Source organism: Pyrenophora tritici-repentis, chromosome 3, assembly GCF_003171515.1.
Source record: "Pyrenophora tritici-repentis strain M4 chromosome 3, whole genome shotgun sequence".
Taxonomy (NCBI): Eukaryota; Fungi; Ascomycota; class Dothideomycetes; order Pleosporales; family Pleosporaceae; genus Pyrenophora; species Pyrenophora tritici-repentis.
Window position 1 is genome coordinate 1082977 of NC_089392.1, and position 26530 is coordinate 1109506.

Here is a 26530-nt window from a genome sequence, read left to right on the forward strand (position 1 = left end):
ACTGGATTCTTGACCGGGCTGAGAAATACAAGCGCATCCTGGAAAAACATCAGAATGTCCACCCTATCAGCGCGTCGGAATAATACAGTGGTGGCCCAGAATTTCGAGAGGGCACGATTATAATATGTACCTCAAGGCAAGCGCGCCAACTACTTGAGACTTGCACGCTATCCGTCCCGCTGATGGTGCCTCAGCAATTCAACGATGCGCCGCAACCTCGAACCCTACTTACTATCGAACAGTTCCGCCAACAACTTCAGTTTCGCAAGCCAGTCAGGGGCAAAGCATGGATAGACGTACAGGACTTTTCGAATGAGGAGATTACGCAGAAATGGGAGCTAGATGACGCTCTAAAACACATGGATAACTCGAGATACGGGCCTGTCAACTTCCTCAACATTCGTACGCTACGAGATAATGTGGTTCCGTGGGAACTCGAGGGATTGGCCGACTATAGAGTCTTGCAGGAGGCAAGCGACCGCGCCGGAGTTGCCAAGGACAACCGACAGGGTCTCAACTTTCCAGATAGTTTCGCGCTGTGGGGAAAGCAGGGGACTTGGTCATTTCCCCATGTGGACAAACATGGTTTGTATACTGCAGTACTGTGCGAACAGGGAGAAAAGCTGTGGTTCAGCTGGTCGCTGGACGACAAAGAGTTGGAGAATTGGGCCAAAGACCGCGAGCGTGGAGAGAAGTACGAGCCCAGCCAGGCAGGCTTTCCAGTCTTGATGCGCAATGGCGATCTACTCATACAGCCGCCGGGTACTGTGCATGCTCCAGCATCAGTCACAAACGTAATTATGACTGGGTACTTTTTCTGGTCTTCACGGACGATGAACACGACTGCACGTTGCGCCCTGCTGGATCTAGAGCACCCCAACATTACAAATGAAGATGTGCAACCAGAGCTAGGGGGCAGGCTAAAGCATCTCGCTCACGCATCAAAACTAAGACTGCAACCGTACAACTGGGGTGAGGAAGACCTTGAGGAGTTTCAACGTCTAGAGCAGGTGAGTAGCGCTCAGCAACCTTCCTTATCGTATAGTATTAATCTGCTTCTTGTCGGATCGTGAGTATCGGTAGAGACGTCGGCTGCTGGACACTTCGGCCCGACTTCGGCCCACCTTGCGCAGAGCTTAGGTGTACCTTCGTAGCAGCTATGTTCGTAAACAATCAATACCAATACCAGTCACTAGAAGAACCTCGTTGTTGTTATTCACCCCGTACGATCGTACAAGGCCTACCAACAGAATGGATATTTTGCCGCGTCTTAGTGCGTGTACAAGCAAGTTCGAATTAGATAGCTTGAATGGCAATGTATATACATGCCTCGACATTAATGTCTAGTGGCACATCAGATGGTATATCAACAATCCATGCAAACATTCATAATACTCTTACTGCTTTGTCCCCATGAGTCCCCCAGGAGGATACTCGGGCTTCCCATCCGGCCCCAAGTTCTCCTCCCCACTCGACCCCGTCCTAGCCGTAGGCTTAGTCCCCGGCCCTCCTCGCTTCTGCCAATCAAGCCACGAGCCGCGGTACTCTCCCACATTTACATATCTGTTGAAAAAGGCGTTAGCTGTTGGCCCTCTACACATCCATCTAGCCCTCCATCCCCTTTCCCAGTAAAAGGACACACATAGAGAGACGGAGACTTACCCAGCCTGTCTAGCAATCCCAGCAGCAGCCCTACTCCTCACCCCCGCCTTACAAAAAAACACAACTTCCTTCCCCCTCGGCGGCTTCTCAAACCCAAACTGCTCTCCGAACTCTTCCTCTGGCAGTAGGAGCGCATCCGGGTGCGATGTCACTGGTATATTAATCGCCGTCGGGATATTATTTGCGTCGTATTCATGGGGTTCACGGACGTCGATTAGGAGGCGGGAGTCTGAGGGGTGTTCGAGTATGTGGAGCACCTTTTTTGAGAGGTTAGATGGATAAGTCAGGGGGAGGGGAAGGAGGGGTGTATACATCGTCGAATTCGTAGAGTTTGTTTTCCGTCGAGCTGGGGCTGGAGCGGAGGGAGCGGGGGGATGGGTGGAAGTGCTGTGTTTGTGTTATTTGTAATGGGTTGGTTATAAGAAACGTGGGTTCTGTATTGCACCACGAATGAATGCTTTTCTTTTGCGCGAATGGAGGGCCGCCGTGTACTGCTTGTGAGCCGACGATTCTGGATAAGAGGTCTGGTTGACGGCCGATGACGGAGGTTTGCGATCGGGGGGTGGAGCCCAGGAGTTTGAGAAAGTGTTTCGAGGACATAGTTGCGATTTAGACCGGAAAAGAGTTCGTATGTGGTTCCTCCTTGGAGTTATCGTGGCGGGACTTCCGTGGTTAGAAGGTTGGTAGGTTGTAATAGTGTCTATCAGTAGAGATGCCGAGTTGTCGGTAGCAGAAAGTTGAAGCTCGGATGTAGCGAATTAACGCCGACGTCACTCTTCGCGAACTCTGCGCGAACGTCGGACGCTAAGCCTTACAACAAGCATGGCATCATTGTGCATGAGTATGCGGCCTACGATTCTGTAACATTGGTGTTTATATTCATTGAACTTTTATAATTTTACATAAACCTAAAGTGGAGTAGATAATGCCTTCCCAAGTAACATGGTTGGCAAGCGAGCGGCGCACCCAAAAACACACCAAAAAGCGGAGTTTTGGGAACTGAATATCTCAACAACCACCAAATAGATTTTTCTTAAAAGTTTTACTAGAGCTCTAGGATTATAATTCTATAAGATCCTATGGTTACAGGGCCCTAGCTACTCTAGATGTAGAGATATAGAGTTTGGGGGCTAAGAAAATGGAAATTTTTCGTTTTTGCTTGACAACTCTACGACCAAGTTAGCTATAGTCCTATAACTATACAATCTACATGCTTATGTGTGTGCAGCTTCACGGTAAGATTTTAAGAGAAATCTATTTGGTGGTTGCTGAGCTGTTCAGTTGCCAAAACTCCGCTTTTTGGTGTGTTTTTGGGTGCGCCGCTCGCTTGCCAACCATGTTAGCCACTTTTGTTTAACAACGCCCTTGGCCCTTTTCTAATATAGAAGTGACAATGCGTAACGCCATATAAGATGTATGATAAGTATGTGGGGTATCCAGTAAGGAAAGATGGGACGACATGGGCCAAATAGGAACAAAGAAATATGCATTTGTACATGGGCATTCGGCAGAAGTATCACGTTGACTCTTCTCCATCGCGCTGCACACCCAGCCCCCGCAATTTCTGCGACAGTAGACCTGCATTCGGAGGTCCAGTTGGGCTCCCGAGTGGTGAAAAGGCATTCCCACCATACCCAATGTCGCCTTTGCTGAGTTTCTCAAACGTGCCGTCGTTGGAGCTATTCGGGCTCACGACAGGCCTCGGTGATGTAACAGGTGTCCTGAAGGGGCTCTTCGGATCAACATCCATGCACTCGCGAGAAACAGGTTGTGACTGAATCGCAGCTAGTCGACTGAGAGCAAAGGGAATGGGTTGTAAGTCGGCTACATGTGAGCTGAAACTGCTCGACGCAGATGAGTTGGCATTGTCACCAGTAAACTTCACTGTTGGAGGAGGCAAGGGTGTGTGCTGCCTAATGTTATCAAGCGCATCGTAGGCCTGCTGTGAGTGAGAAAGTGGCCATCCAGCGCTGCGACGACGGGAGACTTTGTCTGTAAGCTGAGGCCCGCTAGACTGGGTCTTTTGCGATGCCATAGAGTCTCTTGTCGGTTTGTACGTGCTGTATCTTGGCTCTGGCTGCTGAATTTCATTTCTCAGCTTCTCCTTACCATCTGGCACTCGATTGGCAAAAACGACGCGTATGCTTTTGTACAGATAATGCCGACCCTTTGACGGACAGCATATGTGCAAATGAATCAGGTATCGCAGAATAGGTCGGTCGTTGGGATCGTCGGAACTACTGAGAGCAGCTTCTGGGCAGTCTGTGCCCAAGTTCTTTCGTGAAGAAGAGGGCATATCGATGATAGGCCCCGCAGAATAACTGCGCTGCCTGATGAAGGTCTTCTGCCCTGGCTCCATGTCGGACAAGTCGTACGGGACGAGGAATAGCTTCACGGCCGTCTTGTTCGGGTTCTTCAGTACTATCTGAAGCTGGCCCTGTGGCGGAATCCGGTAACATCCCCCGGGAGGCGCTTTCGGTAAAGTCGACCGTCTCTTCTTCTTCTCCTTTCGTCGAAGATTCCCTTTTGTTGTTTGTAGACTTTCTTCATCTCCCAGATGTATCCGAAAGTCCAAGTCATCTTGATCGGGGGGAGGTACAGCATGGCGACGCTTATGTTTACCGGATTCTTTGCTTTCATCGGGCGCTGGTAATGAGTTTTCCAGGTCTATGAGACCGACATATGGACTTGGCTCGTTATCTGAGATCCTACCATTGCCTGTATTGTAGCTGTAGAAGACTGCAGGAAAAGGCACTGTTACATGAGGTGGGCACCTGAGACTCGACTTGCAATCTCCACGCCCAAGGACGCCGATTTTGGCGACAAAGTCTAGAGGTCGCGAAGGCGTAGTTGACATACGTCCTCGCAATATTGACTCCTCGTATGAACCTACCATCGGAGCGTGTTGGAGTGGGGATGCTTCGGATGAGAAAGATGGCCGTCGGGGGCTCAGATAGGGTGTGTGTGTGAGTGAGAGTAAGGTTCGGATATGTTGTTTGTCATGGATCGCCGAGGTTGATGCGCCTGATACGGTAAGGAGGTGCCATGACGAAGATGGCGAGCTGCAGGAGTTCCGGTTGCGGATCGCGCCATTTGTATGGACTGGTACGGTTGAAAAGAAGGCGGGGTAAAAGTATGCCTGCGATTATTTCTGTCAGGACTCGGAGAGGTCTTTCGCGAACTCGGACCAGAGGAGAAGTCTAGACCTGTGTTGTTTGCCTGGTACACAAGGGGGCTTGTGGGTGGCAGAAGTGTGAATTGACTGTGTGACGAGTGTGACGTCGCTCGTGCCCGCGCGACAGTACGAGTGTCGTCGTTGCTCGGCTCGGAATATTGGACATGGCTAGTACGGGTCGGATATCCAGCCGCGGGAAACGAACGGTCCCAAGGAACCACAGGCGAAGTGGCTACAAAACCGGCAGACGAGTGGCCATGGTCGGTTGCGGTAGCCGCTCTCTGCTCCCGAAAGTCGCCCGAGTGTAATGCCGATCGAGGGCGCTGGATGTCTAGGCCTGCCGCTGCAGCATCTCGGACATGGTCAGGGGTAGAAGTGCGCGAAGCTTGCAATTCGGTGGAAGGCGTTCGTGGAAGGCTTGGACGGTCTCCAGAAGTCGGACGTGGTGGGATAGGCCCATGATTTGCGATATCGGTCTAGAAATCAAGTCAGTATTTATTGCATGGATACACAAGCGCTACCGAGTGTATTTTGGCTTTTCTTTACTCACACCCTGCCACTGTAACCATGATGGGCTGTTGGTCTTCTTTATCCTCTCGATCCACTCATTGCGACCGAACATGGACGGCTTGCGCGTGTGGGTGGAAGACTCGACGTCTACTTCAAGCGACCGTTGGGCAGTCAGGGCTTCTTCTTGTCGCATGGCGTTGCCCCAATCGTCCTCCGAGTCAAGTCTCGTGGCTCCACCTCTTTCAAGGTTGGTGGGCGAGGTGTGAGCCAAGTATGACGGCGCGGGTGGACTATCATTGGGATCATGGAAAATAGGCATGACTGAAAGAGAATGTTGTAAGAAACAGCATAGATATGAGTACTAGTATCTCAGTGGAATCAGATAATAGTGGTGGGATTATGGAAGTGTGACGACGGCGGAGACAGTGAGGTCAGGATGGAGCGCGTGCTGGCTCGGCGAATGATGTGAGTAAAAGAAGCAGTTTGGCGCGAATGCGTTGGCTCCAGCGGCCGGCTCACCACACAGTCATACTGGCCAGGAAACAAGGCGAAACACCGTGGAGCGCTCCGGGCTGAGGTGCGGAGAGGCAGAGGGATGACGGGCTATGCGCTGTGCGCTGTGATGTTTGCAACTACTTGGATGACGGCAAATTTCTAATCGCTGCTGATAAAGGAGCTCCAGTCGGTCGAACCGGTATTGGCCGAGGTCCTGGCGCAAGAGGTCACACGACGAGAAGAATTAAGTTTTGGCTTTGTGCCTGCACGTGCGCTACCAAGTGAATAGATGGAACTGTACGTAGGTATGCTCTGCAGAGATACAACGGTGCTCAAAGCTGAGACGGCCTCAGTTGTGCAGTGATGCAGCCATGCAGCCGATCCCGCCCCGCTTCTGCCAAGACTGAGTGAGGAAACTACGCGCGCGTGCGCGGTATTGTGCCGTCTTTTGCCTGCTCACTTTTCACTTTTGATCTACCGACATCCACCACCGCTGTCGTCATCATGGGAGTAAAACCACGACATGAGAAAGGCGGCGAGTCGTCGGCATGGAAGCAGAAAAAGGGTTTCAAGATTGGCCCTGCAAATCTGCCCGATGGCACCCATAGACGGAAAAGTACGTATTGGGTCCCATCAAGCGTAGCTCTCCACCATACCTACTAATTTGCGCATAGTCGAAAAGATCAAGAAGAGCCTCATCGAGAAAGCCAAGATAAAGAAGCAGTATGCAAAGCTCAAAGCACGTGAAGAAACGGAAGCAACAGCACCGCGCAAATCTGTCTATGAACGCGAAGCCGACAACACGACCGACCCTGTACCAGAACCCAGCCTGGAACCCCACCCTGACCGAGTCGCTATGCTGGAAGAGAAGTCACCTGAACCTCAAGGCACCCGATACATAGAGAGGCAGGAGCGAAGACGGCGTCCACAACCATTCCAGAAAGAGAGCGAGGTGACGCGCAAGAAGAGGGAGGAAGCCGAGGAGAGGCAAAAAGCGAGGGAAGAGGCAGACAGGGAGCGTCAGAAGAAAATCGCTGAACGGGAGCGCTTTAGAAAAACTATGGCCAAGGCGAGGGGAGGTCCCAATGGCAAGAGAAAACTCGGTCGCGAAAGCACCATTTTGCTTGCCAAAGCGCAGAGGCTCATGGCCAAAACCTGAGGAATTCGACCATCTTGTAGAGACGCGTGACGTCGACCTCTGGATCCCAGGCAATGAACACGTTCTTGCAAGCCGTCGGGCGACGTTTTCCCGACAAGCTCCGGTTCATGTACAGGTGCTTAACACGCCACTGTCTGTCTGAAGCAACATCCTTCAGCTCCACCCGAGAAACGTATCCGGGAGTCACTACACCATACCAGCGTACCCCGAAATGCTACGCTGAACGGCCATGTCCGTGTCGTCAGTAGCCTGACTATGCACTGTTTGTCATGCAGATGCTGCTTCTATGCTCAACAAACGTAAGAATATAGAATATCACATACGTTCGAGTAACCCGAATAAATTAATGCCTTCTGGAATCAAGTTGTGTAATTCCATTGTCACGTCATTGCTACTGTCGTGTAATCAAAGTCACTTGTACAGCCTCCGGCTCAGCTCCAAGAGGAGGAGCGGTTGACTTGACAATGCATTCTGTTCGTGCCATTTTGATGCGCAAGATCGGACGCCCATCCCATTGGAGCAATCAAGTAAGAGATTATACAAAACCAACTACACTAGCCAGGCCATCGCATGCATGGTCCCACCTTTCTGCGTTCCAACATTCGAATGCATGGAAATACCGAGGCAGAGGCTGGCGCTTGCCGTATGAGATCTGATCTCCGCACTAGAGACGCCACTCGCTCTTTCCAGCCTCGCTCGCACATCTCGCCATCCCTCTTACATCCCACCACCACAGGTCAATGCTGCAGATGCATGCATATGCATTCACCGGGATTCCTCGTGCTACCACAATCCTCTACTATCCACACTCAACCCTATTATGAGTTGACTAGTAGTTGCCATCGCAGCTTCAAGCTCGCAGATTACACCGGATTTCATATGCTGCCCTCCGTCTTTTGTGAGCATCTGCTATCTTGTACAAGCAATTTCTATGGTCCGACCTCGAACGCAGCTCAGCCACGCTTGCCTCCGATCGACATTGGTCCGTCACCGGATTTCAATCAGCAGGTGGTTGGCGAGGCCTGTATTGGGAAAATCATCAACATTAACTGGTCGTATCTTCATTTTCTCGGAGCTTATATCATATTTTTGTATCTTGTGAAACAAAAGGCCCGTTGCGGGGGAGCAATGAGCAACGTCAGCCAGACCAACACCGACAGCTACAAGCTATTACTAATTCAATTCCTAAAAACAACAAAAGAGATACAGAACAGACTATCCCATACCAGTTTAGACCATGGGATACGCCTAACTACAAAGTAAAAATCTCACAAAAACGCAAGGAAGAGGAAGCAATTGAGCATAAGGCCTACATTAAAACAAGGCTAGATAACTGCACTACAATCTACTCAGACGCCTCGCAAATAAAAGATGGAAATGGTATAGGTGTTGGCATCGTAGCCTACAACTCAACCCAGCAAGAGGTCTACTCAGAAAAGACTAATATAGGGGAATACCAGCTAGTTTACAACGGTGAACTAGAAGGTATTACTCTAGCTTTTGAATACGCAGCAAAGACAGCTACAAGAGATCAAGAATTTGAGATCTACGCAGACAACCAGGCAGCAATATATAGGCTCAAAAACCTATCAGATAACCCAGGGCAACAGTGGCAACTACGATGCCTAAAAGCAGCAAAAACAATCCGACAAAAACAAGCTACTATCCACTTACTGTGGGCACCTGGACACACAGACATAGTAGGGAATGAAAGAGCGGACTATCTTGCAAAAGAAGCTGCTAAAGAAGTCCCACAATCATCAACAAAAAGCATTGCCTACCTAGGCACTGTTATCAAAAAGATCGAACAAACCGAACAACGCCAAGAGTACCAAAAATACAAAACAAGAGCAACTAATCTAAACAAAAAGACCTACTCAGCAAAATTCCCACTCAAAATCCGAAAAACAATCCAAATACCACGCAGCACTAATCGAGAAATCTCTAGCGCCTTCTATGCTCTCAAAATAGGACACGGATACTTTGGGTCCTATTTAAAGAGATTCAAGAAAAGAGAATCCGACCTCTGCAGTTGCTCGCACACCCAAACACCAGAGCACCTACTTTTACAATGCTCTCTATACAAAACAGAAAGAAAAACTCTTATACAAGCAATTCATCACCAACCAGCGACTCTACCACTACTTCTCCATACTAGCGCTGGTATAGAAGCTACTTTAGCTTTTATTACTAGCACTAGAATCGGAACAAGAAAATGGTACCAAGGACAGCTACCAGACGACACACAGAGAGACACTGTATAAAACTAAAAAACACTGCCTTCCCCTTTGCCATAAGAGCCCGCTGCTACATCTCTTTCTATTCACCAAACTGCTCTTTAGCACCAGGCACTAGCTAGACACCGAGTATCTAGCTAGAAGCAAGCCTAAAATGCCATAGCCAAACAAACACCCAAATTGTACGATAAACAAAACCAGATAGAACGGCCCTCGGCCCAGTCCTACATAGTCTCTGACTGAAAAAGGACTCAAATGGAATAATAATAATAATAATAATTATTGAGAAGCTGACACTATTAGTAGTAGTATGACTACCTAATAGAGCGCTCTCTAAGGCACAACGGTAGTGGTGGTACAGATTCGTATTGTATTGACTAAGGAGCTATTCACACGTTCGTAGATCCGTGTTGCGTGCAGCTGCGTCCAAGCTCCCCGCTAGGACCCACCTGCACGTGTCACCAATCATGTGACTACTCCTCCGCTTGATACCACCAAGTCACTTACGGACTGTATTCTCAACAATAATAATAATACATGTGTCGAAGGTGAAAAGTCGCAGCACCAAACGCCCTCAACCATCTAATGCTTGAGCTTGACACTGCACAAAGGTTAGCACACATCATCAAACAACAAAAGTTCAGGGCAGGACTTACCATCTGCCAATAAACTCCCCTCTTCCTCAGTAAACTCTGATGGTCACCCCTCTCCAATACCTTACCACTCCCCATCACAAAGATAACATCCGCCTTTTGAATCGTAGCAAGACGATGCGCAACCGCAATAACCGTTTTACTCCCCTCTCCCGCAGCACGCTCAATAGCCTCCTGCACCAACTTCTCCGACTCCGAGTCCAGCGAAGAAGTCGCCTCATCCAGTAACAAGAGTTTAGGCTTACGAAGCAGTGCACGCGCAAGCGACAACCGTTGTTTTTGACCCCCAGACAACGACAAGCCCTTTGGCCCCAGCCGCTGCTCATACCCATTCGGAAGCGAGGTGATGAAGTCGTGTATCTGGGCGTCACGACACGCCTTCTCGATATCCTCGTCGCTTGCGGCGTCGACGGATAGCGCGATGTTTTCACGGATTGTACCCTCGTAGAGTGTGGGTTCTTGGCTGACGAGGCTGATTTGCTTGCGGTATTCGGATGCGTTGAGCGAGGTGATGTCCTGGCCGTTGAAGAGGATACGACCGGATGATGCGTCGTAGAAGCGCTCGAGGAGCGAGATGATCGTTGATTTGCCGCAGCCGGAGGCGCCTACAAGAGCGGCGAATTGGCCTGGGCGGACGTGTATGTTGAGGTTGGATAGGACGGGTACTTCGCGCGACTTGTATGTGAAATATACGTTCTGGAACTCGATACTTCCGCCTTGGGTAGTTTGTTCCAACGGCTGGTATTTGGAAGGGCCTGAGGTATTTTGCGGACGCATGCTGATAATGCGGTTCGCGGAAGCCGTCGCCTGGGCCATGTTGGGTGCAAAAGAAAAAAACATGCCCGCTGCGATGGCGCCTTGTACGATTGCTTGATAGATGACGAAGAAGTCGGCGTTATTGTACTCTCGAGACGCAAGCAAAGTACCACCATACCAAAACGTAAGTGCCATAACCCCCAGTTCAACGCTATCACTCGCTGCAAAGACTACAGTGCTATATTTTGCGCTTGAAAAGGCCTTTGTAACATGGCCCTGTAGTAGTGACTCGTACCGATTCCCGATCATATCCTCCATGATAAGACTGAGTACAGTACGAAAAGCGCCAACAGCTTCAGCAGCAAACTGGCTACTATTTTCGAACACTTTGGCGTTTGTCTTTGCAAACTCCATCTCGAGACGCACGCGGAGGTAGCCGGCAGCGAGAATGAGCGGGAGAGCAGCAAAGAGGCCGACGAGAGAGAGTTTCCAACCGTAGACGAATGAGATGATGATACATCCCACGAGATTGACAACAGCAATGAGCGCCATGGACATTTCCGTCGCCGTCAGCTGCTGAATCTGCGTCGTATCTGAACTCAAGCTTGCGGTCAGGGAGCCGGGACTGTGCCCCTGGTCGTCGAAGAATGCGATGCGTTTCCGAATAAGGTTGTCCAGGTACTCTTGTCTGTACTTGAGCGTGACTGTAATTGCAATGAGTTGGCATGCCGCACCCATGGTGAAGTATGACAAAAAGTTGCTTGCTGCCAGTACACCGAACATGCCTGCCCAGAAGTTACCTTGGCTGACAAGTTCATTCATTGGCAGTGTAAACACATTGATGACGCTGGCGAAGATCCAAGCTTGAAGGGGGAAGACAGCGCCACTTGCCAAGATGCCTGCAATAGCGAGCGCGTATAGGATCCAGTGCTGACGTTGCTCATAGATTAGTCGACCAAAGCTTCTGAGAAGACCCTGTTGCTTATACTCCGGTTCCGCGGATTCGGAAGTATGACTGCTCACGGTATGCTCCTCGATGACCTCAGATCGAGTAGTTTTGACCTTTTCCAGTACATTGTCGTCATCAGTATGCTCAGCTTCCATGGCAATCTCTTGTGCGTGAACCAGACCGTAGTAGACACCCGCGTCAATTTTCAGCAGATCTTCATGTGTACCTTGCTCTACGAGTTTTCCTTGACGCAAGACAACAATCTTATCCGCTCTTCTGATAGTAGAAAGGCGATGGGCAATGACGATGGTGGTTCTGTTCTTGGAGACGCGATCCAGTGCTTGCTGAACAATACGCTCAGTCCTAACATCGATGGCGCTTGTTGCTTCGTCCAGAATCAATACAGGTGGTTGTTTGATGATACTCCTTGCGATTGAGATACGCTGTCGTTGCCCGCCTGACAACTTGATGCCACTTTCTCCCACCATGGTATCGTATCCGTCGGGTAGCTTTGTGATGAATTCTTCGGCATAGGCTTCCCGGCACGCCTCCTCCACCATTTTCATCTTTTCCTCTTTGGGCAAGCCTTCATAGCTTGTACCACTCAAACCGAACGCGACGTTGTTGTAGAGGGTGTCGTTGAAGAGGAAGGGTTCTTGTTGGACGAGACCGATTTGAGATCGCCACCACTTGAGATCGACTTGGCTGAGGTCAGTGCTGCCAATCTTTATATTTCCCGTGCATGTGTTGGGTCCCAATTCAGGCTCTTCTTCCTTGTTCTTGCTTTCTTCGGCCTTCTTCTCCTGAGTCACTTCGGTTGCAGAGGATGAGGTGGATATCTGGGTTGCAGGTACGGCTAAAGCTGTCATACAACTGAGATCGTACCATCGCTGTACCAAACCTACAATGGTCGATTTCCCTGGAGAACACGATAGCACGTCAGCAAAGTCCCACAAACTGAGTCATGATGCTTACCACTTCCAGATGGACCAACAATAGCAGTGACTTTGCCAGCTTCGAATGCAAGATCAAGGCCCTTGAGAATCTGGACGTCCGGTCGGCTGGGGTAAGAAAAGCACACATTATCGAATGTAATATCAGCATCTGCAGTGATATCCGGCTCTTTCAGCCCGGCGGTATTGGGAACCGGTGCATCAATGGTGACGAACAGTACGGTAGCGGCAGTTGCAGCCTTTGTGATAGCAATCATCGGAGAAACGACCCTGTTGATATTCATCAGCGCCATCATCACCGAAAACAGCACCACTGTTATCATCCCAACGTTCGCCTCTTTGCCTTCGGAGTATCGCTTGATACCAAACCAAAAGGCAATGGCAAAAGTACCATACTGTCCAACCATCATAGGTGACATCATAAGCCCCATCAGAGGAGCGGCCTTTCTTTCATTCTTCGCAGCCTTGTCCAGCATATCTTCATGCTGTCTTGCCAGTTTCGCCTCTGCACCGAACGCAACGATAATGCGAATGGACGAGAACATCTCAAATGCCATGGCAGAAGCATCATCGTGGTGCTTCTCCGTGATCTTGTGTATTCGCATGAATGGCGGGAACAGCGCACCGTAAACCACCAGGATGAACGGAAGCGAGGCTGAGGCAACCAGCGTGAGCAACGGACTCTTGATGAACGCTACGACGTAGGCTCCAATGACAAGCGTGAGTGATTGGAACAGCATAGCAAATTCCTGGGAAATGGCGAGCTGGACGGTATTGGAAGAGGTTGTGATACGAGTTGACACCTTTCCAGGACTTATAGTATCGATGACGCTGACTGGCTGTGCGAACAAAGCACGCAAGTATGCGAGTCGCAATGCAGCAGAGATTCGGAGACCACTGATTCGAATGGTGAGCTTTGCCATTGTTAGTGTGTGGATACAGTAGCGAAGAACTTGTATCTTACCATTGAAATGTATGAGAGGAAGAACTTGGCGATGAAAAGACACACCAGATACAGTGTGAGTCTGTTGACCTCTGCTTGAAACTCACGAGATGTCATCGTTGTACCTGGAATGAAGTAAGTCGTAAATGAGCCCACTAATTGTCCTGCTCGGTATCAGCAATCGGGTACCTTCCATGATTGAATCGTTGAAGCATACCAAATACGACGTTCATCAGCGGGAATGCGATTCCTGAACCTATCGAAGTAATACTGCACAGCGCTATGAGTACAAAGTCGAACGCAGTTCCATACGAAAAGACTCGCTGAGCAGCTTCTGTTAGTATTACATTGCGTGGTAGCGATAGCAACTTACAAAATAGTTTTTCAAGCCAGCCTGAGGCGACTTCGACTTCGCAGGGCCATCGTCATCGTGCGCAACTGCTTCAACAACACCATCTTTCTCCTGTTTTGTTTCAAGAACCTGAACTGCAAGTGCAGCGTTCTCCGCCTCAGCATTCGCCGCAGGTCTCGGTGGCGACCGAGCATCAACAGAAGCGTCCATAGTAAAGGGTGCGTAGAAAGAGTGCAAGTGTGGTTGTTAGGATGACACCGATCAGATTCGTTCAAGAGTGGGATCATTGATTGCTCTAAGGATCAGAAAGATCAGACGGCTAGTCCGGTATTTGTACATGATGGACCAGTCCCTTGGCACGGATCCGGAGTCTCAAAGACCCGATTCGATCACGTGATCATACGACGTCCAACATCAAGTCCCTTTCCGCGACACACCCCCCAGTCCCACGCCGTCTCAAAAAAGTCGGACTGCTCATCGCATAAGTCGGACTACTCACTGCTGTGCCCCTCTATCTTTTGATCCCCCGTAAGTCCGCCGATAACCGGCGCGCCCCTCTATGGGCATAAAAAGCTGCTCCTCCGGTCGCTTTTCGACCATCACACCTTGTTCCTTCGAGCCTTTTCAAAAAATAGACCTGCTGCATGATCATGAGCAGTCCTTCCTGTTTTCTCTAAAAACCACTTTTGCTCAGAATGGTGTTTGAGCCTGTTCCTCTTTTCTCAGAAAGATTATCTCAGGGAACATAGGGGAACGTTCTCCTCTCTATTCCCATAAAAAGCTCGAAAGCAAGTGTTCGTAGCCAGTATGTGCGGCTGCTTGGTTCCTTCTGGTAGCTTTGACCAGTCTCTTAAAATTGATCGATCGCCAACTATATGGCGGTCCAAAAAGTCGTCCCGGACTTTCTGCTCCTGTGTGTAGAAACCTGCTGAAAAATAACATCCGTATTGGCCAACGTCCTGGTCCTGAGTCCTTCGGCGGTTGAGCGGTTGATCTTGCGGTTTGAAAACTTCGTGAAGTGCGCGGTGATGATCAATAATCCTTACGCTGTGAGTGGTCGGAGAGTGTTTGTTACACTGGAAACTGGCCGGCGAGCACCAGGCTGGCAACGCTGAGAGCGTTGCCCGGGTGAAAGAGCGTTGCTCCCGCTAGGCTAGCGCTGATCCCTGGTGTTGATGCCTATGGCTCAGTCCTTTGCTCAGCTACTCCATGTTTTCTACTCCACCATTACAACAATCCTCACCATCACCTTTGCTCCGCACCATCACTCCTTCGCATTCCCGCACAGCACGCTCTTCACTTTTCTCGCCTTTGTTCTCCTTGCTTTTTCTGCCCGTCGTCGCCGCTCCACTCATGGTAATTTTTTGAGCAGCTGCGTAGCAGTGAGTGAGCAAGATACTAACGAAGTGCAGCCTGGGACTACACGCGGCAAGGCTGCTCAACGATCCAATGCCGAGCATGCTCGCAACTCCAAAATCGCTGCCTCCGGTGGCTCGCGTTCGGCCGGTGCTCCCCGTTCCGCCGCTGGTGATCGCTCTGAGCCCGAGTTTCGTCGCCGCACCGCCTCTCCGATCAAGGACGATGCAAGCCCGTTTACCCGCTCGTCTGTCAAGAAGCAGTTCAACTCTCAAGCCGGCGCTCCGCGCGAGTTCGCCTGCGAGCGATGCGTCAAGCGATGGGCCGCCAACAATGGTCTTGGCCTTTGCTATGACCAGGCAAACAGCAAGAGCGGTCGCTGCGAGGCTTGCAAGACCCATACGTGCGCGCTCGTGTAAGTTTAGCATCTGATCTTTGATCTTGATCAAGTTGGCTAATGCTGTTCTTAGCGACAAGTCGATCGCCAGCATTGTCTACCCCGCCATAAAGCAAGGCATTCATGAGCAGCGGAAGGACGCTCCCTTCGTAAGTAATGCTTCAGTTGATCAATCGCTTGTGCATGGCCAATAGGAACGTCTAGAATATCGTCAAGAAGTATCGCGATGTCGTCTTGGAGCAAATCAAGGAGCTTGAGGATAGCCTCAAGTCTGAGCGTCCAACTACCCGTGCTTCGGAGAAGGCTCCCGTGTCCGATGACAACGATGACCGATCCATTTCTGAAGAGGAGGATGTTGCTTTCGATCTCGACGCATACTATGCCCGCTCTTCCCAGAAAGAGGAAGACTTTGACGATCTCTCTGGCGAGGCTGACTACACTACGCCTACTCGTAAGACGAGCATCTATCGCCAGGATGAGTATGATCCTTTCATTGATCATGAGCCTTCGGCTAGACCTTCATCTGCTCGAAAGTCTTCTGCTGGTCCTTCGTCTGCTCGAAAGCCTAAGCGTCTTGCTGTTCCTGATCGCGCTGCTGTTCGTCGCAAGTCTGTTCAAGACTTTGCTGATCACATTAGCAAGATGGCCACTGAGTTTGCCGAGAAGCTTGAGCGTGATGAAGCTTAGGTTCTTTTCTTTTCTGTTGATCTCTTGCTCCTTCTTGGGTGAGCCTCGCTGATGACGCATTCCAGCTAATTAAGGCCTTTGGCATTAAGCCTTGTATAGTAGTTTCCTTAATTAGACCATGTCGCGGAAATGGACTTGATGTTGGACGTCGTATGATCACTTGATCGGATCGGGTCTTTGAGACTCCAGATCCGTGCCAAGGGACTGATCCATCATGTACAAATACCGGACTAGCCGTCTGATCTTTCTGATCCTTAGAGCAATCAATGATCCCACTCTTGAACGAATCTGATCGGTGTCATCCCAACTATCATAGTTATGAGCCCGGCGTTTTAAGATCACAGTATCGATTCTCCCTGCGCACCTTTTCACGTTGGTTACACGATCAGATTATTGCTCCGTTCATCTCTCTCCATTTATTACTTCCGTTCTCGTTGAGTCCATTGATCAATCCTAAGACAAAGAGGACCATCATGGATCACGACCCCAAAATCCCAGCACCTAATGTTATCCTACACGCCCACAAGGACTGGCACCTATGGTTCCCGCTGCTTGAGAAACACTCGCGCGATCGCGGAGTCTGGGAATACATTAACCCAGATGTTGACACTCTCATGCCAGCGATCGAATCCCTCGAGCCGGTCTATCCGGCCATTCCACCCGAGCCAGTCAAGCCTACTTCGCCTACCTCAGAGCAGACGCCTGAACAACAGGCTGCTCTTGAAGAGTACAATCATAAGAAGGCAGCCTATCAGCTCGCTGCCAAAAATCACGAGGAGGATGTTCGCGTCTACAAAGTCCTATGTAACCAGTGGGTTAGGAAGGCTTCGAAGATCGCAAACATCAATGAGTGGATCAATCGTACAGTTTCCCAGGACTTGCTCTTACCGATCACAATGCAACTCCTGCGCGGAATATCCACTCCACAGGCTGTAGTTAGGGAGCTCAAGAAGCGTCTCTCGCCATCGGATTCGAACACCAAGAACCTCCTGCGCATCCAATACAGGGCTCACTTAGAGAAGGCCAAAACTGGTCGATCTAATGTGGACAAGTGGTTCAACGATTGGCAGGCTCTCTATGCAAAAGCTCAAGCGTTCGAACTTCACGAAGTTAAGGGTGATCTCGCTGTCACCGACTTTCTGGATGCGTTGGCGGCAAAGATCGCTCCTGACTGGGCACACAATTTGCGACAAACGATCACGACTGCGTCAGCTATGGGTCAGCCGACCATGAGCCTTGACGATGTGGCCAGAGTGTTTAACTTGACCATGCAAGAGCACGAAGCATCTGGCGGAAAGGGCAGATCAACTGGAGTGTTCTCCACGTTCGGCGGTGAATCCGCTCCGAGCGGAGGAAACTCCGGAGGATCAACCGGAGGACCACGGAAGTATTGTCCGTGCAAACCCGGCAAGCCATCCCATTATTGGGAGCCCACTAAATGCCACAGGCTTCAACAGGCAATCACTGGCATACATGGGCAAAATGGTCGGTTATTCCGGTCGGTTATTCCGGTTAACCAGTTAGTCAGCATTTTCGGCCGGTCTCAATCAACCGGTTTAATTAATATAATTAAATCGGTTAAACCGGTTAACCAGTTAAATATCTATAAGCTTCTTGTCTTTAATATAATCCTGCAAGCTTGCTTCTTTCCTCGTTACCATTCTACGTTATGTCACTTCCTGCTAAAACCTCGTCTTCATCTTTACCTGCCAACTTCTACTCCTTTATAGAGATCTCTAAGGAGCCTCCATCTATAAAAAGGAGTAGTAAGGGCGTTACTATCTACACCTGCAAAGTTTGCGTTCTTCGACCGTTCTCCGGAAATCATCGCATGAATGCGGTCCGACACGTTCGGAATAATCACCTATTACCGGCTCTTACTCCTCCTCTCGCGTTATCAAGCCCAGCTCCTGAGTCAGTGACTGGAAACTCCCTTACATATAACTCTCGCAAGATTACGTCCTTTTTCTCTACTTCTCCGTCGCCCGATTCTATAAGGAACGTCTTCAGTCTCCCGCGGTATCATGATGCTATCGTAGCCCTCTTCACACAGCGTCGGCTCCCGTTTTCTGCTATTAAGTAGAAAGAGTTCTAAGAGCTCTCTCTTGCTGCCAATCCGTATATCGAGGACCAACTTCTGAAAACCCGACGATCGCTCCTACGCATAATCATCACAAATAAAGCCTACTATTAGGAACAGATTAAAGAGAGCCTACAAACCGCTGTGAGCTCTATTTACATCTCCTCTAATCTCTAGTCTTCGCCTAACCGCCATTCTCTTCTTGGCATTACTGCACAGTGGGTCGATGTAAACTATAAGCTTCAAACTGGATTACTAGCTCTCCCGGAATGTCGCTATACCTATAGTGGAGAGCGTTAAGCTGAGTTGCTTCTGCAGGTTATAGAGACCTATAGAATTACGTTAAAGATTGGCTGGCATACTAACGTCATCGATCATCGAACCGCCCACATCATCGAACCGCCCACTTCTGCCAAGCCCGACCTTCAACCCACCACCACCTACTATGCCTCCACCAATTGATCTTGAATTTTTCTCTCGTGATGATAGAATCACCCTTGCTATTAAAGCTTTAAAATGCGACGCGTCATTAAGCCAGCGGCACGTTGCTGCACTCTATGGGGTGCCGCGAAGCACCCTTAAGGATCGCGTCAAAGGAATTGCTTCACGACGCGATATCCAACCCAACCGATCAAACCTGACTAAGGCTGAAGAGGAGGCCCTTGTCAAGCGTATAAGGGATCTCTCCTCACGTGGATTTGCGCCTACAGTTGAGGAGGTGCGCAATATGGCCAATTCCCTGCTGGCTGCCCGGGGTGAGGGTCAGGTTGGTGTTTGCTGGGTCTACCGCCTTGTCAAGCGCCAGCCAGACATCAAGACTCAGTTATCACGACCTCGGGACTATAAACGGATCCTGTGCAGCGATCCAGCTATTATTGAGCCCTGGTTTAGGCTAGTAGCCAACATGAAAGCCAAGTATGGTATCCTAGACGAAGATACCTACAACTTCGACGAGACTGGCTTCCAGATAAGCCTTGGTGGGTCTGTCAAAGTAGTAACGGCGTCTCAACAACGTCTTAAACCTATCAGCCGGCAGGCTGGTGACAAGGAATGGATAACCTTAATTGCGGCAATCAACGCCATGGGTTGGCTGATTCCACCGTTCTTCATCTTCAGAGCAAAGAACCACCAACAGGCCTGGTATCATGGCAACCCCAAGGACTGGAGGGTAGCTGTTTCAGACAAAGGATGGACCAACAACGAGATTGGAGTAGCCTGGCTAAGGCACTTTATTGACCACACCACCGCGCGTACAGTGGGCGGGTATCGGCTGCTCATTATTGATGGCCATGAGAGCCACCAATCAGTCCTGTTTCAGGATATCTGCAAGGAGAACAACATCATCACTCTCTGTATGCCACCTCATACCTCCCATATCCTTCAGCCGCTTGACGTTGGGTGTTTCGGGCCCTTGAAGCGTGCGTACAAGAAGGAAGTAGGAGCCTTGGCAAACTACGACGTCAACCATATCGACAAAAAGGCATTCCTAGCAGCCTTTTTAGCAGTATACAAGGGTGTTTTCTCGTCTAATAACATCAGATCTGGATTCCGTGCAACTGGCTTAGTTCCTATCAACTCAGAGGTGGTGATATCACGACTTGAAATCAAGCCTCGTACGCCATCACCACCCTTACCAACCACCACCTGGCAACCCAGAACACCAAGCAACGCCTTTGAGATAGATGCTCACTCAACCCTTATCTCTGATCGGATTAGGCAGCACCATAGCTCATCACCAGCTTCGATTATTGAGATGGTGCAGCAGTTTAACAAAGGTGCCAAGATGATGGTGCATTCTTACGCTCTTATGGCTGATGAGATGGGTCGACTCCGAGCTGCCAACGCTGCAGCCACAGAACGAAAACAGCGTATGTCGAGACATGCGCGTACAGCCAGCCCAGCGAGTTTTTCCGGGCCGGAAGCTTGGACCACTAGGTAGACCAAGCTTCCCGCTCAGCTCGCACCTGTACATATGGAGATCTCTCCACCCAGCTCTTGCTCACTACTAATCAAATACTATACACTTTGTTCGTTGCAACGACTGCTAGTATTCGACACCTTTGCCGTGTCAACAGCGTAAAAAGCGCCGGATTAAGAAAGGTGGGACCCTATCACAGGCAGAGGCAGAGGATTTAATTGCCCAAATAGATGTAGTAGAGGCGGCAGCACAGGAAACACGTGAGATGAGGCGTGAGGCAGGTGCAACGCAATCGCGGATTTATAGCTGCAAACAGTGTAGACAGCTGGGGCATAATAGGCGGACCTATAAGAAAGATGCAACTGAATTAGGCGATTAATTCTATCTACTTATTACCTGATTTGGATATGTGGTTGTGGAGATATTCTGATTTGAAGGGTGGGTAGGTGCACAAGGTGGGCGGTTTGATGATGTGGGCGGTTCGATGATCGATGACGTTAACACAGATCAAATCCGAAGTTCGCAATCAAAGTGTAACCGCGCGAGGCAGTCATCAGAGTATATTGTGTTCTGTTGTCTGTTGTGCTGTCATGGCCACCTTATATGTAGCCATAATCAGGGTCTATTTACATGACGTATCTCTGATGCTGGTGAGGGGAGAAGGTGCTCATGGAGGAGAGGGAGGAGCGCCAGGACAACGCACGTGACATGCGCAATACCCTTGCCTCACAAACCGCAACACAAGCTCTATTCTCCGCGGTACACCAGGACTTGGTGGATCAACCCAGGTAGCTGACACATACATGAATTCGGTTATGATTAGGACAGAGCCGACAGAGCCGACAGAGCCGACAGAGCCGAGATCCGACTAGTTAATTTGCCGATTGCCCGGGTATAGAAGCAAAGACGGCTAGCCCGTCCTGATTTGTAGACAAAAGTGTAATAGACCGCGACGATATGAGTGCTCACAGGCGAAGATGAGGTCGAGGTCCTTGCACCCAACACGGGGTATTGATGACTCTCGGCCACTCAACAAGATTTACGGCTGTCAAAATGCCGGGGGAATCATGGTGCAGGATGGTCCAGGACGATCCTCGACTACCTGCTACAGGCCGGCTATCGTTGTCAAGATGGCTGCGTACTGGGCCGCCCTAACAAAGAACAAGATAATCATGGTAAAGTTCATTGGTTAGGTGATAGATTGATAAGACCCAGAAAATAGCAGACTCCCAAGTGTTTTAGTGTTAGTCCACGTAATCTTACGCTTGTTGTTTTTAACTCCATTAGACTGTGCTGTATCCGATATCATGCCTGATCTTCTCCTCCTGCACTGTCATTTCGATCTTTCGATGATTTCAGTGCAACTTACTATTTTGTATATCAAATGACTTTTTCTATCTCGAGAAAATTACCGCAGTGTGATTTTCTGAGGGAAATAGCCCTTCACACTTCAAAGACCCTCAAGATGAGTAACGGTTCAAGGCGCACCCCTAACAAAGCCAAGGCTATTATACTACATCAATCTGAGCAACGCACTAAGGGGCGTTCTTTGGAGGAACCTGGTTACTGGATGACATCCAAAGGCGTGGTACCTTCCCCCTGGACAGACTGGCAAGATCACGATGCAACGAAACCTGATAAATTTAACAAAGGAAAAGGGTTTAGAGGAAATAAAAACCAACATGGCAAGAAAAACATCACTTGCTTTCGCTGTGGAAAAGACGGCCACGTGGTCAGAAACTGTCGTAGCAGGAATAAGGCTGCGAGGCAACTTAATGCCACAACCGACGGCCAGGCTAGGGACAAGGCATGGGATGTTGTCTCTCGCCCATCGGCTAGTTGCGCGACTTTCAATAATGGAGGAAGAGTCACGAAACTTGAAGACTTTACCTTTACAGCAACAGGAAGAACGGGTGATACACTGGAGCTAGTAGAATCCAACCACACAAAGTATGAAACGATGGCAAAGCTCAAAGAAGAACACTGCCCACCCAATTCATACGCCGACATACACTCAGCAGAGCTCCTCAATCAGCAGATCAACGAGCTACAGCATTACCTCAACAGACCACCAATCAGCTACGATACCAGATCAGCAGGTGCCATGATGGCAATGCAATGCCAGTTCTACAAGCTATGGAAAGAAGTTAACCAACAAGGCAAGAACGATATTCCACCGACGTTTCAAAAGTTTGGGCTTATCGCCGCCGAACTAGGTTGGACTGAACGGGTAGAATACTCATGGGAGATTGGGGAACAGTCATTTAAAGCAGAAATGACTGAAGAGAAACTCTCGCTGCTAGAAGATGTCAAGTACCTTAAGCGTAAGACAAAGAAGAAGAGTCGACCGGACGAAACGTTTTACTGGATGGATTATAGGAACGGGAATCATGCGAAGCTCTCATGGAGTGCATGCATTCACGACCATTGCATAACCCACTATTCTGATAAGACGGGGACAGGATGGTTTCCAAGGAGGTTAAAAGGATTCGCTCGGTGCCAGTGGGCCTGGTTCAAGTGCAAGAATGATCAATGTCCAAGTCATCTATGGGACAAGAGAAAATTACCATACTTCCCAGGGCATGACGACCCTCAAGAGATCATTCAGATGCAAGAAATTCAGCAGGAAAAACATGGAGAAGGGTTCGTCTGGGAATGCAATCAGTCTGGCTGGCACACATGCTTGAACTGGGAATGCGACATTCATCGTGTGGCAAAAGAATTGAACGGGTTCGGAGGCAAGGCTGCTTTAGATCAATGAGAGTCCCAGTGAGGTCTATACCACAGACCCCCTAGGTTCATCAGTATAGCAATGACGGTTCGGAAACAAAAAATACAAAGTTTGTCGGATCGTGAGTATCGGTAGAGACGTCGGCTGCTGGACACTTCGGCCCGACTTCGGCCCACCTTGCGCAGAGCTTAGGTATACCTTCGTAGCAGCTATGTTCGTAATCAACAAGAACCATCACCGAACAGAATGCATTCCTAGTTATCGTTATTTCCCTTTACGCACTTAGTGCAAAGCCAACCAACAAAGTTAGTGATTTCAGGATACAGAACTGAGAGCCGGTCATTGTCGAGACCGAAGCCTGGTCACTATAAGTATACCAACACCATTCGTGAACTATGTAGACTTCGTTTTAAAGCAGCAAAAATATCCCGAAATGGAATCAACTGTTTTGAGGCTGAAAGCGGCGATCAGAGTTGTCAACAATCAAGTCAATCAAGTCTCAGCTTCCGGCTTGACTTGAGGCTTGAACATCCGTTATGAGGCTTGATTGATTAGCTTGTTTGCAGTTTTTGGCTTGAGGCTTGATTGAAAGCTTGATTGGCTTGCTGTTGTACAACCCAACTGCCTATACTAAGTACTCATTCTCGTAATCCCAATCGCACAATTGATATATAGCGTCTATATCAGCGTCGGTCATAGTCGCTGCGGCAGCGCTATCGTCGCCCTGATCAAAGCCAGCCCTATGCCACCGCCATACGCACTGTATAGCGGCTAATAACTGAGGTGAGATCTGCCGTCTCCGAGGCTCAAGGAGATCGCCAAGCTCACTGAACATGCGCTCACATTCGCAGCTTGAAGCTGGGATAGAGAGCATGTCAATAGCCATCTGCGCAAGGCTAGGGTAGCGATCACGCAAGCCTACCCAGTATTTGATAGGGTGAACGGCAGCGTAGCTACCCTTACTAGCTTTTGGTTCGCACGCCTTCCACCTCTCGTACTCATCCATATAACCGTCGGTAGCAGCCACAGCGCCATCTGGGTCTAGGAGGGCATCAATTGCGTCATCGATCTCGTTAGAGATAACCTTTGGGCGCCTTACAGCACGCGGTGAGGTGTTGTACTCTGCCCAAAGCTCGTGAAACGTGCGGTTGTTAGCCTCTAGCCACTCAGGTTTGTCTGCCCAGGCGACCTCGCAGTACGTTTTATAGCGTGGATGGAGTAGAGTTGCAGCGTAGTACGCGGGTGAGAGGTCAAGCTTGGTGTAGTAATCATTAGCCTTCGCTCAGGCAGCGCAAAGGTTAATCGCGAGGTGGTCTTCGGGCGCTTCATTATGCGCGTTATAGTTGACAGCCTCGTAAGCTTTAACGCGTTGCTCGTAGTAAGTAAGTATATACTCAAAGACTGGGATAACCTCAGCGATAGCGCCGTAAAGACCGCCTCCAACGCGGCCCTCAGTGTCTTTGCCACGTCCTTCTAGGCGCTTTGTTGCCGACTTTAGTGGCTTCAACACGTCGATATACTCAGTAACAACTGCCCAGTCAGCAGCTGTAAGGCCGCCAGATCGCATCCAGTCCGCAGCCTCAGGTAGCTTGTTGCCACGACTAATCGCATATGTATCCTCATCTCGCACGCGACATATATGATGATGGGCGTAAGCGTTAACAGCGGGCTGCAGCTTAACAGCGCGCTCAAAGGCGGAATAATACGAGTTCCAGCGCGTGACAACTGGCTTAACTGGCGCAAGCACTTCGCGCTGATCAGCGAGCAGCTCAGCGTTAGCTATGCGCTGGAACTTTTCAAAAAGCTCGAGCTGCTGCGGCGTTCTAATGTAGTTGATCACGCTAAGAAGTACGCCAAGTGGCCCATCCTCGCGCCAATTCCGTAACAGCTCGCTCTCAACAGCAAGCTCGCTGCGATCGTTGTCGTACACATCGTTGTTGCTGCCCCAAAGTAACGCCTGACCAATTAAGTTAAGAGTATGAGCACCGCAGCGGAGGCGACGATGGGCAGCGGTTAGGTCCATCTGCTGCGCGATGCTGAGGACAGCAGTGTCGTTATTAGTAGCGTTGTCGAGCATAAAGTAGCCAACAGTACGCGAGTTGATGCCAAACTGCTGCAGAGTTTTGCTAACAACTTCTGCAATCTTTTCGCCAGTATGGGCGCCCGTTAGTTGGGGCAGCGCAATAGGGAGGTCTATGAGGTCCCCAGCGCTGTTAACGTAGTGCGCGACAACGCCTAAGAAGCCGCGTTTACCGCCCTTTGTTGTCCAACCGTCAAAACTAATGTGAATCTTGCTAAGGGCCTTCGACAGATCAATGACGACCTGGGGTAACATAAAGTCGAAACGACGCATGACGTACCGCGAAACGCTTGCGTGGGACGTCCACAACGCCGCAGCTGCCTCTACGTTTGCAGCCTTAAGCATCTGTCGAAAGGCGGGCTTTTGAAACTCAGAGAGCGGGTGGTTGCTGTCGATAAGCCAGGCGACTGCGGCATGTCGAAAGGCCTGGCAATCAAACCCCCCAAGCTCATTAGCAAGGCCCTGCAATACCTTAACGCTAGCGGCTTTCAATAGAGCGCGCAGGCCGCCCTTGCCTGCCTTCGTAATGCTGTGCGTTTTACTAGGAGCTGTAAGGCTATGGCCGCGTCTGACTTGCTCAAGATGGCAGGCTGAAGTTGTCGAGAGCGTCGTTTCGTATATACCGCCCTGCCTAGCGTCTATCCATTTGTGCTGGTGGCAATAGCGACAGACAAAAAAGAGACGATCAGGGTCCTTGATGAGCGCAACGCGGTAGCCATAGCGGTATATCCAGCTTTTGCGCTGCTTCTGGGTGGATACAGGCTTGCAATATAGCGGCAAACGCGACCAATCTATGCCATCAAAGTTGTCGGCAAAGCGCTCATCAAGACGTTTGTCGCTATCCTCATTGCTATCCTCGTCGTCTTCAGTTATAACAGCCGTCGCGGCGCTGCTGCCCTCGGTTGGCGCTACGATAGCGGCTTCAGGCTGGCTCTCGCGCAACTGCGACTCGAAGGTGGGCGGCTCGGTGGCCTGGGATGTGGTAATCGCCAGGGCTTTGCGCGGTGATAGACGTTGAGCTGGCTGTTGACTCTTGTCGATGTCGATAGGCTGCGACTCCGTACCGCGAGCAGCGACTCTAGCGCGCTTGTTCGGTGCAAACGCGTCTCCGCGCGGACGTTTAGGGGGTCGATTAAGCGGCATAGCGACGATAGAGGTAAGTATAACACGAAACGACGCGTTAATATACGTAAATAAGTAGGCTTTAGCGGCTCTGAAAGGAACGTAATTACATAAGAGTCGTCGCGCAAGTATAGCTGACTAACGTTAGCGGTACCTTAAGCGAGACTCAACACCATAAAACTATCGCGAGATCGCTCGCACGGCAAACTTGATAGCCTCACTAAAATCAACGCTAAAACATCAAGCCAATCCAGCCAATCAATCAAGCCTTTGACCTCGAGGCTTGATTGATTGCAAAATTCCTAGGCAGAGGCT

The 26530-nt window shown here is 49.9% G+C and overlaps 12 protein-coding genes across 12 annotated transcripts; 7 read left to right on the forward strand and 5 right to left on the reverse strand.

Annotated features, from left to right (window-relative positions):
• Nucleotides 1–182: 182 nt before the first annotated feature.
• Nucleotides 183–1274, forward strand: PtrM4_077930 (uncharacterized protein; the record flags this gene model as incomplete). Its single annotated transcript, XM_001940720.1, has 2 exons — nucleotides 183–1010; nucleotides 1197–1274. 2 exons carry the CDS (start codon nucleotides 183–185, stop codon nucleotides 1272–1274), a joined length of 906 nt encoding a protein of 301 aa, XP_001940755.1.
• Nucleotides 1275–1397: 123 nt separating this feature from the next.
• Nucleotides 1398–2262, reverse strand: PtrM4_077940 (PspE, Rhodanese-related sulfurtransferase; the record flags this gene model as incomplete). The annotated part of the gene is made up of 3 exons (XM_066106299.1): nucleotides 1398–1563; nucleotides 1663–1919; nucleotides 1975–2262. 3 exons carry the CDS (start codon nucleotides 2260–2262, stop codon nucleotides 1398–1400), a joined length of 711 nt encoding a protein of 236 aa, XP_065963237.1.
• Nucleotides 2263–3178: 916 nt separating this feature from the next.
• On the reverse strand, nucleotides 3179–4519 carry PtrM4_077950 (DUF4210 multi-domain protein; the record flags this gene model as incomplete). Its single annotated transcript, XM_066106300.1, has 1 exon — nucleotides 3179–4519. The coding sequence occupies one exon, from the start codon at nucleotides 4517–4519 to the stop codon at nucleotides 3179–3181; it is 1341 nt and encodes a 446-aa protein (XP_065963238.1).
• A 142-nt stretch (nucleotides 4520–4661) lies between these two features.
• PtrM4_077960 (uncharacterized protein) lies at nucleotides 4662–5666 on the reverse strand (the record flags this gene model as incomplete). Its single annotated transcript, XM_066106301.1, has 3 exons — nucleotides 4662–4801; nucleotides 4851–5313; nucleotides 5388–5666. 3 exons carry the CDS (start codon nucleotides 5664–5666, stop codon nucleotides 4662–4664), a joined length of 882 nt encoding a protein of 293 aa, XP_065963239.1.
• Nucleotides 5667–6346: 680 nt separating this feature from the next.
• On the forward strand, nucleotides 6347–7001 carry PtrM4_077970 (rRNA-processing multi-domain protein; the record flags this gene model as incomplete). The annotated part of the gene is made up of 2 exons (XM_001940723.2): nucleotides 6347–6458; nucleotides 6517–7001. 2 exons carry the CDS (start codon nucleotides 6347–6349, stop codon nucleotides 6999–7001), a joined length of 597 nt encoding a protein of 198 aa, XP_001940758.1.
• Nucleotides 7002–8129: 1128 nt separating this feature from the next.
• Nucleotides 8130–9265, forward strand: PtrM4_077980 (uncharacterized protein; the record flags this gene model as incomplete). Its single annotated transcript, XM_066106302.1, has 2 exons — nucleotides 8130–8138; nucleotides 8216–9265. The coding sequence occupies 2 exons, from the start codon at nucleotides 8130–8132 to the stop codon at nucleotides 9263–9265; spliced, it is 1059 nt and encodes a 352-aa protein (XP_065963240.1).
• A 547-nt stretch (nucleotides 9266–9812) lies between these two features.
• PtrM4_077990 (MdlB, ABC-type multidrug transport system, ATPase and permease component) lies at nucleotides 9813–14054 on the reverse strand (the record flags this gene model as incomplete). The annotated part of the gene is made up of 6 exons (XM_001940724.1): nucleotides 9813–9839; nucleotides 9895–12515; nucleotides 12572–13463; nucleotides 13514–13656; nucleotides 13710–13815; nucleotides 13866–14054. The coding sequence occupies 6 exons, from the start codon at nucleotides 14052–14054 to the stop codon at nucleotides 9813–9815; spliced, it is 3978 nt and encodes a 1325-aa protein (XP_001940759.1).
• Nucleotides 14055–15197: 1143 nt separating this feature from the next.
• On the forward strand, nucleotides 15198–16284 carry PtrM4_078000 (uncharacterized protein; the record flags this gene model as incomplete). The annotated part of the gene is made up of 4 exons (XM_001940725.2): nucleotides 15198–15200; nucleotides 15257–15615; nucleotides 15671–15746; nucleotides 15802–16284. 4 exons carry the CDS (start codon nucleotides 15198–15200, stop codon nucleotides 16282–16284), a joined length of 921 nt encoding a protein of 306 aa, XP_001940760.2.
• Nucleotides 16285–16757: 473 nt separating this feature from the next.
• On the forward strand, nucleotides 16758–17844 carry PtrM4_078010 (uncharacterized protein; the record flags this gene model as incomplete). Its single annotated transcript, XM_066106303.1, has 2 exons — nucleotides 16758–17769; nucleotides 17813–17844. The coding sequence occupies 2 exons, from the start codon at nucleotides 16758–16760 to the stop codon at nucleotides 17842–17844; spliced, it is 1044 nt and encodes a 347-aa protein (XP_065963241.1).
• Nucleotides 17845–18809: 965 nt separating this feature from the next.
• On the forward strand, nucleotides 18810–20303 carry PtrM4_078020 (uncharacterized protein; the record flags this gene model as incomplete). The annotated part of the gene is made up of 1 exon (XM_066106304.1): nucleotides 18810–20303. One exon carries the CDS (start codon nucleotides 18810–18812, stop codon nucleotides 20301–20303), a length of 1494 nt encoding a protein of 497 aa, XP_065963242.1.
• Nucleotides 20304–22242: 1939 nt separating this feature from the next.
• Nucleotides 22243–23043, forward strand: PtrM4_078030 (uncharacterized protein; the record flags this gene model as incomplete). Its single annotated transcript, XM_066106305.1, has 1 exon — nucleotides 22243–23043. One exon carries the CDS (start codon nucleotides 22243–22245, stop codon nucleotides 23041–23043), a length of 801 nt encoding a protein of 266 aa, XP_065963243.1.
• Nucleotides 23044–24295: 1252 nt separating this feature from the next.
• On the reverse strand, nucleotides 24296–26236 carry PtrM4_078040 (uncharacterized protein; the record flags this gene model as incomplete). Its single annotated transcript, XM_066106306.1, has 1 exon — nucleotides 24296–26236. The coding sequence occupies one exon, from the start codon at nucleotides 26234–26236 to the stop codon at nucleotides 24296–24298; it is 1941 nt and encodes a 646-aa protein (XP_065963244.1).
• Between the last annotated feature and the right edge of the window lie 294 nt (nucleotides 26237–26530).